This window comes from Lycium ferocissimum, chromosome 5 (assembly GCF_029784015.1).
Source record: "Lycium ferocissimum isolate CSIRO_LF1 chromosome 5, AGI_CSIRO_Lferr_CH_V1, whole genome shotgun sequence".
Classification (NCBI taxonomy): Eukaryota; Viridiplantae; Streptophyta; class Magnoliopsida; order Solanales; family Solanaceae; genus Lycium; species Lycium ferocissimum.
This window is the reverse complement of record NC_081346.1, coordinates 43,873,980-43,886,005: the sequence shown is the minus strand read 5'-3', so window position 1 is coordinate 43,886,005 and position 12,026 is coordinate 43,873,980. Positions and strand designations below refer to the sequence as shown.

General features: G+C 36.0%; 1 protein-coding gene across 2 annotated transcripts; it reads left to right on the top strand.

Annotated features, from left to right (window-relative positions):
- Window positions 1-1,366: 1,366 nt before the first annotated feature.
- Window positions 1,367-10,321, top strand: LOC132056844 (splicing factor Cactin-like). 2 transcript variants are annotated; one of them, XM_059449229.1, is made up of 13 exons: window positions 1,367-1,563; window positions 1,645-1,736; window positions 3,580-3,679; window positions 5,611-5,682; window positions 5,833-5,895; window positions 6,004-6,144; window positions 7,110-7,205; window positions 8,700-8,984; window positions 9,067-9,202; window positions 9,281-9,435; window positions 9,536-9,703; window positions 9,773-10,039; window positions 10,161-10,321. In XM_059449229.1, exons 1-13 carry the CDS (start codon window positions 1,426-1,428, stop codon window positions 10,278-10,280), a joined length of 1,833 nt encoding a protein of 610 aa, XP_059305212.1. In that variant the 5' UTR covers window positions 1,367-1,425; the 3' UTR covers window positions 10,281-10,321. The 2 variants fall into 2 exon arrangements, with proteins under 2 accessions (XP_059305212.1, XP_059305211.1); XM_059449228.1 differs by having other exon boundaries at window positions 9,067-9,435.
- Window positions 10,322-12,026: the final 1,705 nt, after the last annotated feature.

Here is a 12,026-nt window from a genome sequence, read left to right as displayed (position 1 = left end):
CAATTTTAAAATCCCTTAATCACTAATAGAAAATTATCACCTCCACTTAATAATTAAAACCTGAGTCACCTTTAAAGAGTCACCAATAATTAAACGGAAAAGGGCTAAATATACCCCTGTACTATTGGAAAAGGGTTAAATATACCCCTCGTTATACTTTGAGGCCAAATATACCCTTACCGTTATACTTTGGGTACAAATATACTCTTCGTATTAACGGAATACACGTGTCGTAATTCTGTTGGCTTATTTTAATTATCTCCTAATAAATAAAAAATTTAATTAAAAGACCCATAACCTATAACCATACACATATCCGAAAAGTGAGGCAAGCTCCATCAATGGTGGTTGTCGATCACCACTCTGTCGCCGTCGCCCGGCGTCGATCGCTGTGTATTTGAAAGCACCGTTTTGGAGCAAAGATTCCAACTCCGAGTCTCAGACGGAGTCTCCGTCGACGGTGTCGGATCCAAGAATTGAGAGCTGTATTGAACGGGAAACTGAAACCTTCATTAGACCCAACACCACTTGATGGGAAAAAAAAAAAAAAAAAAACAACAATCCCTCGAATCTCACACTACCATGCAGAAACAATTTTACTGGAGCTCTAAGGAACCGAGACAGAGAAAGTTATCTTTGATAGGGCCGAGATGCATAACGTAATTAAAATACCTTGAATGTATTAATGCAATTCCTTTCTAAATGAAGTTATGTTTATGCATAACTTACAGTGGTTAGAGCTGAAAGTTAACTACCTGCTAGTTAACATATGCGTCTTACTTGAGATTTAATTCCAAACAACCATTGGACTTGATATTTGTTTTACCAATTTGTTTTCCTGGCTACCTAATATCAAAACCTTCTTCTTGGTCAAATTTGTGATTTTGTATATTGACAGATGGGCAGGGCTTCAGTCTTAGGGGATGCAATCGAGTACTTAAAGGAGCTTCTATAGAAAATTAATGACCTGCATAATGAACTGGAGTCCACACCGCCTAGCTTTTCATTGACCCAAACTAAAAGCTTGCCTCACTTGATCGGCAACCACCATTGATGGAGCTTGCCTCACTTTTAGGATATGGGTATGGGTATGGGTTATGGGTCTTTTAATTAAATTTTTTATTTATTAGGAGATAGTTAAAATAAATCAATAGAATTACGACACATGTATTCCGTTAAAATGAAGGGTATATTTGTACCCAAAGTATGACGGTAGGGGTATATTTACCAAAATATAACGAGGGATATTTAAATTTCCTTTTTTCAATAGTACAGGCATATATTTAGCCCTTTTCCGATAATTAAATGTCCTGTGAAAGGTTTGTGCAAATTTGACCCTTTTCTCCTTTTTATATTTGCCGAGGAAGAAAAAAAAAAAAACAAATTTAGAGGGTGGTTTGGGCCAAATATTTTGAAGGAAGAAAGATGTCGTCAAAGTCGAGTGGGCGAAGGGAAAGAACCCGCCACCGGTCGTCCGATTATGATTCCGACCAAAAACGAAGTAAGAGGAAGGTCACGGATGAAGAAATTAACGACTACTTGTCCAAGAAAGCTCACAGAAAGGTATTATCCTCTAATTTGCCTTTTTTCTTTTCTCTTCTTGTTGTTTCTCTTGATTAATAATATATATCCATATCATTTTAGGCAAGTAAAGTGGCAAAAAAGTTGAAGTCTGAAACAGTTTCTGGATATTCCAATGATTCTAATCCTTTCGGTGATTCTACTCTCAATGAAAAGTAAGCTTTCTTTTCTATATACACTAGTTGTTGTCTCTGAGGTGTTATTGAGCTAGTTATGCAGTTAGGGATCATTTGGTAGCTTTTTTTGGAGGTGAATTATGCACGTATTAATTCCTGCATAATTTATACCACGTTTGGTAGCTGGTTAGGAGATAAATTATTCATGTATAAAAATTATATGCGGTGTTTGGTTTGCAATTTAGAAACCCGCATGATAAGTTACGAGGGAATCTATGTATTATTTTATGTAGGATAGAATGTGGAATAACTAACACATGAATAACTAGACCTTGCATAAAATAATACATAGAAACCCGCGTAACTAATCGTTGTATTACTAATACTTGCATAACTCTAACCAGATACGAAGCGACCCCTTAGTTAGCTACTGTCGTGCAAGCAAGTGAGATTCTTTTGTGTAAACCGAAAAGGGCCAAAATTACCCCTGAACTTTGAAAAATAGTTCATCCATACCCTTCGTTATACTTTAGGGCCAATTATACCCTTACAGTTATACTATGGGGTCAATTATACCCTTGTCTAACTGTTGCCACGTGGCATCATCCTAGCCCTTCAAAATTATTTTACCCTCAAATAATTTTTTACTCACTAAAATAACTCAATCCGACCCGAATTTTTTTTTTCCAGCAAAAATAATACGGAATTATTTTTATATTTTTTTTGGAAAAATTATCCGTATTATTTTTGCTGAAAAAAAAAATTCGGGTCGGATTGAGTTATTTTAGTGAGTAAAAAATTATTTGAGGGTAAAATAATTTTGAAGGGCTAGGATGATGCCACGTGGCAACAGTTAGACAGAAGGGTATAATTGACCCCATAGTATAACTGTAAGGGTATAATTGGCCCTAAAGTATAACGAAGGGTATGAATGAACTATTTTTCAAAGTTCAAGGGTAATTTTGGCCCTTTTCCGTTGTGTAAATGTAACTCATCTGTGTACATTTCTATTCATGCATGATAACTATAAGCTTCTTTCTTCTTTTTCTCTCTGCATATTTCTTTCAACAAGGCTAGTTCTCGGATTGTCCCTGAATATGCCTTCATCTTCCTCGAGCTGATGCTCCTGGATTAATCATTTCATTCTTCTTGTTGCATCATGCTCTTTCAAGAAATTATTCAGATAACACGTCCAGTGATTGACACTTGGTGCTGTATCCTCAAAAAATTACTTCCATTTTGTAGAAAGTTGCTAGTATATGGTTGCATCTTGATCCTCCATTTGAAATTTCGTTCTTGCTTCGGTTCAGAAGGGGATTTGTTTTTTATAAGGTGGGTTCATAAGGGAATGTTTGAGCTAAAAGGTTTATTGGTAATTGATAATTGATATTGAAGGACTGCAGTACCATAACATGAGCTATGTTCACCACGAATAAAAGTTACACTCCATCGCAAGGAAAGGACGTTATTGTATACCTATTTTGGAAGTTCATCATGCAACACATTCAATTAGATTGAAAAAATTTAGGGTACTTCTTGTAACTGAAAATCTTGACTAGAAAAAGCTACACAATATATTGGGGATTACATATTTACTTGCATGAGTTATGCCTAATCATCGAATAGTACATGAAGCATTGAAAACATTACACTTTTTCTTGAAAGCGTCGCATTTTTTTTTAATGAACCATTTATGATGTCACTTAAAATCATCTTTGTAAGTGTCCTATGATCTTTTTACTGTCCTAGAAAAACGCATCCAATAAATAAGAACTCCAGTGTGGTTTATTCTGTTTTGGGTAACTTCAGTTTAGTATTTGATAGCTTTTGAGATGATTTACATTTCGGCTTATTTTTAATAGATTTACTGTTTGACATGCAGGTTTGTGTGGCGAAAGAAGATTGAACGTGATGTTTCCCATGGTGCGTCTCTTGAAACATTTTCAATTAAATCGGAGAAGAAGAGGCAAAGAGAAAGAATGGTATTTGGCGGTCATAAATTTTTCTTATATTTCAATACCACATTTTTTATGAATTTCTCAAGTATATTTTCTTAATCCTGGGATACTCATGCTTGAATGATACTGTTATATTGCATCTTATGGTGAGTAATTGTGCTTTATCAATCACGATGAATTGCAATGTTCATTTCATTGAAGAACTTATAGTTATCCACAAAGAATGCAAGTAATTGTGCTTTATCAATCACGATGAACTGCAATATTCATTTTGTTGAATAACCTATAGTTATCCACAATATTCATTAATAGTTGAAGAATTTATAGCGTAATTGACCTTGAAAGCTCGTACAATGGGCAATCATGTGCTATATATACCCCTCCGTCCCAATTTATAAGACACTCTTTCCTTTTTAGTCAGTCCCACAAAGAATGACACCTTTCTATATTTAATAACAATTCAACTTTATTTTTACCTTTTCACCCTTAATGAAATGATTTCTAGCCACACAATTTTCTATGGTATGTTTTAGACCACAAGTTTCAAAATTCTTCCTTTATCTCTTAAGCTTCGTGCCCAGTCAAACACCCTCATATAAAATGGGACGGAGCGAGTATAACTTTAGGATAATTATTCAAAAAGAAATTTCTTGTATCTAGACAAGTCAGATCTTCGATGTTTCTCCCTTATCTCTTAGAAGCAGTAGTCGTACACCAATAATGAGGTAGAAAGTTTTTTACCATGGTATTTCATACTATGTTAATCTTGGATTTAGAATTTGGTGTTACACTTGTGGATTTTTTAAATTCTAGTGCAATTCTCCTTTTTTGGTGATTGGTTATCCCATATGCCTTCTCTCTTCACAGATAGAGCTAAGAGTTCTAAAACAAAGAACCTCCTTCGCTTTTCTTATTCATTTTGGTGGTGGATTCTTTGAGCAGGATGTTGAAAAATAGCTACAGAAAAACATTGGATTTGGGGCTTTAGGGTAGGAGCAAGTAGCTCAAGTTCTGCTGCTTAGAACTCTTTACTGGAACTATATTCTGACTTTTGTGAAGTATAAGAGAAGGAATTAACAGTGCCGAAGTTAGTCTTGCTTACATTTGAAGCAGTTTCTAGGCTGCAACTTATTTGGCAAAAAGTTCTTTGTTTCCTCTGAATGAGGTTAACAACATCACTATTTTGGCTGGAATACTTGGTTGTAGAGTCAGGTCTTCCCCATCAACTTACTTGGGCCTTCGATGGGACAAGATTTAAGTGAAACCAAGTAGCAAGGGGTTGCAGGGAAGGTCCAGAGAAAATTTGTAACTTGGAAGAAGCTATACTTATCCTTGAGTGGCAGGTTGACCCTTATCAACAGTGTGTAGGACATTTTACAAACATATGTAATGTCGTTGTTTCCTTTGCCTGGAAAAGCGGATAAGAAGTGGGACAATAGTAGCAGGAACCTTCTATGGGATGATTAATATGGGACGAAGGGCTTGGAACGTGGTTCCGCTTGCGTTGATGTGGGTAGTTTGGAGAGAGAAATAGGAGAGCTTTTGAAGATCTAGAGTCGAGTTTCTCTCAGTTGAGGAGTAGTCTACGCTCCCTTATTTTCTTTTGGTGTAAACAGAAAGTTCCTAGTTGTATAGATGATTGGCTGGAGTTTGTAGAGAATCAAATTCTGTAGATTCTTTACCTTTCGGTATACACTTTATATACGGCTAGTTGGCCATGTTTATGAATGAAAAACTTTTACTTGATTAAAAAAAATGGGATGACTAAAGTGAAAAAAATGAAATTCCACCTAATAAAGTGGGAACTGTTCTACAATGAAGGTGTTGATAATCTTATATGGTCGCTTTAATATATTGGTCATTCTTGTCTCCGTATTACAAGTTTACATTAATAAAATCTCATGCATTTTTCATGAAACTATCTACTTATTAGAGAAAGCTTGTTATGTATTCAGGCTGAGATTGAGAAAGTGAAAAAGAGGAGGGAGGAAAGAGCTATTGAAAAGGCACATCATGAGGAGGAAATGGTAGGTTTTCTCTTCCATTTTGATGTATAAGGTTTGCCGTTTATTACAAGTGTATTTTTTTTTTTAAAGTTTTTATTAGATGTTTATTTCTAATCACGTAAACAGAAACATATGTTCCTTTACTTTATTGATCTTGTCCTCCTTCTATAGGCATTGTTAGCAAGAGAGCGTGCCCGGGCCGAGTTCCAAGACTGGGAGAAAAAGGAAGAAGAGGTATATTGCTATGTGCATTTTGTTACTCTATTAACTGTGTGTATTCTTATTCTGCTGTATTTGGCATTCTATCTGCCTCTATTCTGATATTTGCTATTTGGCTTACAGTTTCATTTTGATCAAAGCAAAGTAAGGTCAGAGATTCGCTTGCGTGAAGGGCGGATGAAGCCAATTGATGTTCTCACTAAGCATCTTGACCCTTCAGACGATTATGATGTCGAAATTAATGAACCATACATGGTATTCAAGGTACATACATTCCTTCCCTTATGTTTGGAATTCCTACAGTTATGTAATGTTCAGCAAGCATCTTATCCACCCCCATTCCAAAGAGTACGCCATCATAATTTATGTGGCACCACAACTGCAATTGCAACTCATGTGATTACTAATTAGTATCTGATGTGTGAATGCAGTGCAACAACTTGATCGATATAGTAGCAATAGCATGATGCCGTTTCTGTTTGGAATGTAAATATTTTATTATACGACATCTGCTTAGTCCTAAGTGTAAACACCAAACCAGTCACCCTTTTTAATTTATAAGGTATCCTGTCTATCTCGGTATCTCTTTTAAGTAAACAACAAATGAATTGAAAAATCCACATAAACTTTTTGTAACAAGAATGCCTTGGCCCGTAGAGCATAAAAATTATGTGGAGCTTCGTCACCAACCAAGTGGCCCAGTATGATACTGGACTAATATGGCTAGCCAAACACCAAATTTATACACAGGCTGATTTACTTTTTTTTTTTTTTTTTTTGATCAAGAGTATACAGGGTATGTTGTTGTAGTATACAGGGTGATTTACTAAGACTATTATGGTGCCTTATACAGTAATACATTTCTATGTTAATCCTCTTGATATGTGGGTGGGGTTGTGCCAATTTAAGGTCCATTTGCTATGTCGGATTGAGGACAGGGAATTTGTCATTCATCCAATTCCATGCCTATTGTTATTCTCTCTTAAATTGTTTTAATTGTCAGAAGATTTTATTGTGTTAAGTTATGACCCTGAACATAATAATCTTTTGGAAGTAATTCCTGTTACGGGCCTGTAGCTATCTCAACCTGTTTCAGAGGTAGTATTTACATAATACAATCATTTCATCTGCTTTACACCAATAGACATATATGCATGTAAATCTAGCATTGTGTTTTGTTTGTTACTTTCTATAACATTCTTCAGCCGTTAATGAGTTGTTACATGTAGGGTTTGTCTGTAAAAGAGATGGAGGAACTTCATGAGGACATAAGAATGCACCTCGACTTGGATAGAGCAACACCAACACATATAAACTATTGGGAGGTATGTCTTCTCCTTTGTACTATGCCTGTTCCAAGAGGAGAGTGGCTAGGAATTGTACTTATTTACTTATCCTCAGGGAAGTATCTATCAATCCTATCCTCTCTTGTTTCTTCCTAACCAAACAAGGGAAATACACCTTCTCCAACCTCTTTTACTCCTATCCACCCACTCCTCTGTTTTTCATCCTATCAAACTTTTTGTAAGCCTAGTTACAGAAGTTTCTGTATTCTTTTTCTTATTCTCTGGTGTTTTTGTCTGTTAGATCAAGATTAGCCTAAGCTTGCCTTAAAAATTGGTGATGTCAGCTGTTACTGAAAATCTGCCAGTAGAAATGAATAAGAAAGTGCGCAAGTGGAATCTTAATATTGCTTTAGAACATTATGAAGGGCAGAAAGGAGAAGTAGGATTAGTTTTTGAAGCAGTGGATGTTGATGGAAAGTGCTGAGAGGCCAATTTCTGACGTGGTTGTACGAAAAGAAGTTTTTTGTTGGATATATAGCACTCCAAGGTTGTGCTTGTTTCAAAATTTGTTTTACATCAATAACGTATTGGTAAAGTAGGGTTATGTTAACTGACTAAGCATTTGTTGGCATTACAGTTTAAAATAAAGTATTGCAAGGGCATTTTATGAAGTATATTTTCAGAGAGTTTAAACATAAACTAGTGACAATGGCAACTTTAACAAGTAATACAACAACAATAACAACCACGCCTCAGTCCCAAATATGTTGGGATCGGCTATACGAATCCTCGCTTTTCTATTTAAGGAGGTCAACTCGTGTCATCATCATACTAAATAAAATAGGAGTAATAAGTAAGTATATATAAATAATAGTAATAATAATAATAATAATAGAAGTTCTCTAACAAGACTAAAACCCGTTCTTAACTAGTGGATATCACCTATATAAATCTTTTTCTTCCATTGTTCTTGTCTTTTGCCAAGTCTGCATTGATTCCAAGAATTTGTGGGTCTTTCAAGACAACTTCCTTCCATGTGGTATTAGTTCTACCCCGTCCCTGTTTAACACTTTCACTCACCATAATTCCACACCTACGTACCGATGCATCTGTAGGTCGACGCAAGACATGACCACATCAACTCATGCGACCTCTCATTTTATCCTCGACGTGTGCTACTTGCACCTTTTGGTGGATATGGTCATTTTTAATCTTGTCTAATCTTATATGATTGCACATCCATCATAGCATCCACATCTCTGCAACAGTTTGTGGATATGTAGGACTTTAGCTGCCCAACGTTCACTATCATAGATCATTGTTGGTCTTATAGTTCTTCTGTAGAAAACTTTTTTATTTTGTAGAACTTACCTTTTACTTTGGTAGGCATCCTTCCATCGAAGTAATAATGCTAAAATTTCCTTCACTCCCATGCTTAACTAGCTTTTCATTTGGCAGTTAGTCATTGATTAAGAAAGATCTGCCAGCCAATGCACCAAAAATCATGGCCTTTTTGCTTTCTGTTTTGATCAGGCACTTTTGGTAGTTTCTGGATGGGAGCTCTCTGAAGCACGAAAGAAGGACGCATTGGATAGAGCTAGAGTGCGTGGAGAACAGCTACCCCCTGAATTAGCTGCTGAAGAGAGGGGTTTGCACTCAAGCATTGAAGCAGATGTGAAGTCTCTCTTAGAAGGAAAAACTTATGGGGAACTGGAAGCCCTTCAATCTCAGATTGAGTCACAGATGCGCTCAGGCACTGCTAAAGTAGTTGAATATTGGGAAGCTGTTGTAAAACGTCTGCACATTTACAAGGCAAAGGTGAATACTTGTCTGACAGGTGATGTCATTATTCCTTTGGCTCAAGAGTTGGCTTCCAACAATAAATATATGGTAACTGCAGGCTTGTCTAAAGGAAATACATGCCAAGATGCTACACAAGCACTTGGAGCACCTTGAAAAACCAATAGAGGTTGTGGATATTGAGAAAGCATGGAGTTCAAGGCCCGACGATGAAGACGATGATCAAGATGAAAAAGGTAAAACTTTGTCCAGTATTCTATTTGGCCTTCAAGTAATTGCATTTAGTTCACTTAATCGTAATCATCAATGTTTAGACGCTGAAAGTCTAGTTCAAGCTCAAGAGCTCTCTCCAGAGCCCATTGAGGCACTGGAAGAAGAATATGCGGAGGCTGGAGCATACTCGCCTGAGCTTGTGCATGGCGATGAAAATGAACAAGCATTTGACCCTGAAGAAGATATTGCCATTCTGGTAATTTGGCATGATTTTGGTTAATCTTTTCCTTGCATGTAACCAGGTTATGTTTGTTTAGCAACCATATGTATCAACCATATGATGTTATAAATAATAGGAAAGGAACCGTTTGGCAATTTTGGAAGAACGGCGGCTTCAGGAATTGGCTTCAAGATCAACTCCCTCTGAAGACAACTTTGAGAAGAAGGCCTTAAGATCCATGGGAGCCATTGAAGAAGGTGAAGCAGTTTTTGGCTCTAATGATGAAATTAACCTGGACTCGCAGGTAACCTTTCTCGTCACGATTTGGCTAATACCTTGAAATTAGTCCTTTTCTTACACGCCGTGAAAGCAGGTTTACTGGTGGCATGACAAATACCGCCCTAGGAAGCCAAAGTATTTCAATCGGGTTCATACTGGCTATGAGTGGAATAAGTACAACCAAACTCACTATGACCATGACAATCCACCCCCAAAAACTGTGCAAGGATACAAGTTCAATATCTTCTATCCTGATCTTGTTGACAAATCGAAGGCTCCATCTTACACAATAGAGAAAGATGAAGATAGTTCTGAAACTTGCATTATAAGGTTTCATGCTGGGCCCCCTTATGAGGATATAGTAAGTTCCAATTTCTTTTTCTTCTAAAATAAATACTACTTTTTTCACTTTTCTGGAGCTGCAAATGGAAAAGCACCTACTACTCTACTTAAGATTCTTGCCAAAAATTCTCTATTTTCAGGCATTCCGTGTTGTTAACAAAGAATGGGAATATTCACACAAGAAGGGTTTCAAGTGCACATTTGAGCGAGGAATTTTGCATGTGTATTTCAACATCAAACGCCATCGTTATCGTCGTTGATGCATTTGGAGGGAGAACTTGCTCTGTTACTCACGTGTACATTTTTTTGTACATGATCCTGGGTAGGGTCGTGTCTGTTGACACCCGATTTTGTCCCGCCCTTTTTTCCGAAATATTTATTTGCGAATAGCTATGCATACTTTACTACAATTATTAGCCTTCTATTAATATTGTTGTTTTCCACTGTCCAGCTATAGTCATCACCCGTTATCGTTATTATTATTATTATTATTATTATTATTATTATTATTATTATTATTATTATTATTATTATTATTATTATTATTATTATCACTACTGTTATTAATATTATTATTATCATTATTAATATTATATTTATTATTATTATTATTATTATCATAGTTATTATTATTATTATTATTGTTTTATTATGCTGCGAGCACTTAATATTATAACTGTTAATATTATTATAATCGTCGTCTTAATATTATTATTATTGTTATTATTATTATTATTATTAAGTATTTCATCATGCTGCAAGCACCTATACTATAATTGCGATAGTCGCTTTTAACATTTTTTACCGTCTTACGCAAAACGCATCACATTTATTGTATACAATTAAACAATAGCACTTATTTACTTTCAAACTCTTAAATATCATCGCGCAACTATTATGATATCGTATAGTTTTCACTGTCATATAACTACTGGTAATTATACTTTGCATAATTTATACACTTAAGCACTTGTTAGTATACAATTTATTAAAGGATATTAAGTCATTATTTGAAGCCCACGAAATTAGAAAAGGGGAGCTCATTTTTTAGGCCCAACCGGACGCATGACCAGCCCAACAGAGCTCACCTTAGCCTCTCTTATTTCCTAAAACCTAATCTCTTAATCCCAAAGTCACACCTCCATCTACACCCATTCCATTTACAGACAAGCTCCATATTTTCCAATCCTTAAAGCAAAATTTGTTTAGCCAATTTCGTGCAAGAGAATGCTTTTTCAGGGACGTCTCGTTCTTCTTTCCTAGTTCGTGCAATATGGTCCAACTCGAGACCTAAAAGGCTTATGAAATCTTGTTAGTTTTGGGATAGATGAAGACCAAATCTCTCCACATTTTACCAATCTCTCACCATTTCTCGGCAACATCCGACCGAATCACGCGAAGGTCACATACTTCCAAAGCTCAACGTTCGAGTCCAAAGGTTTTTTTCCCGACCATGAGTTTGAAGTCGTGATTCAAAATCCCTACCAAAATTTCGACCTTGAAAAACCTAATTCATGGTTATAAATAGAGGGTTTTTGGGGGGAACAAAAAAGAGGGGGGATCGGATCTGAAAAAATAGTGGTAAAAAAAAGAAAGAAAAAGAAAGCAAATATAGTCAAGAAATTACTCTGTTTTTTTGGTTTGAGATTTGTTCAAGCGGATTCGGGTTCGTCGCGTTCGAGTATAGACCCGAGACCCGAAGCCCCGCTTTCGCCGCGCTCGAAAGAGGTAAACAACCCTCCTTTCGCTAATTTAATTTCGTTGTTAGTAGTTTAATAGCCCTTATGTGTTCATGTATGTTTTGTTGTTTTAATTGATTTAGTTTTAGTTCGCAGCTCAAGAGCATCCGTAGGTTCATGTTTTAGTTAGTTTAACGCGTTTACCAGCGTTTTTGTATGCTCGCCTCGATTTGGTTTAGTTCGTATCTTAATAGTGTTCATATGTTCGTATCTAAGTTAGGTCTTTTTTTTTTATCCAAGTTTGAAGAGGCAAAATGTTATTTATTA

What these genes read in the sequence shown, in the direction of transcription:
- LOC132056844 (XM_059449228.1), top strand. Translation starts at nt 1,426, where the DNA reads ATGTCGTCAAAGTCGAGTGGGCGAAGGGAAAGAACCCGCCACCGGTCG. An exon ending in CACATCATGAGGAGGAAATG is followed by an intron (nt 5,683 to 5,832) that starts GTAGGTTTTCTC and finishes CTCCTTCTATAG; the next exon opens with GCATTGTTAGCAAGAGAGCG. An exon ending in AAGAAGATATTGCCATTCTG is followed by an intron (nt 9,436 to 9,535) that starts GTAATTTGGCAT and finishes TATAAATAATAG; the next exon opens with GAAAGGAACCGTTTGGCAAT.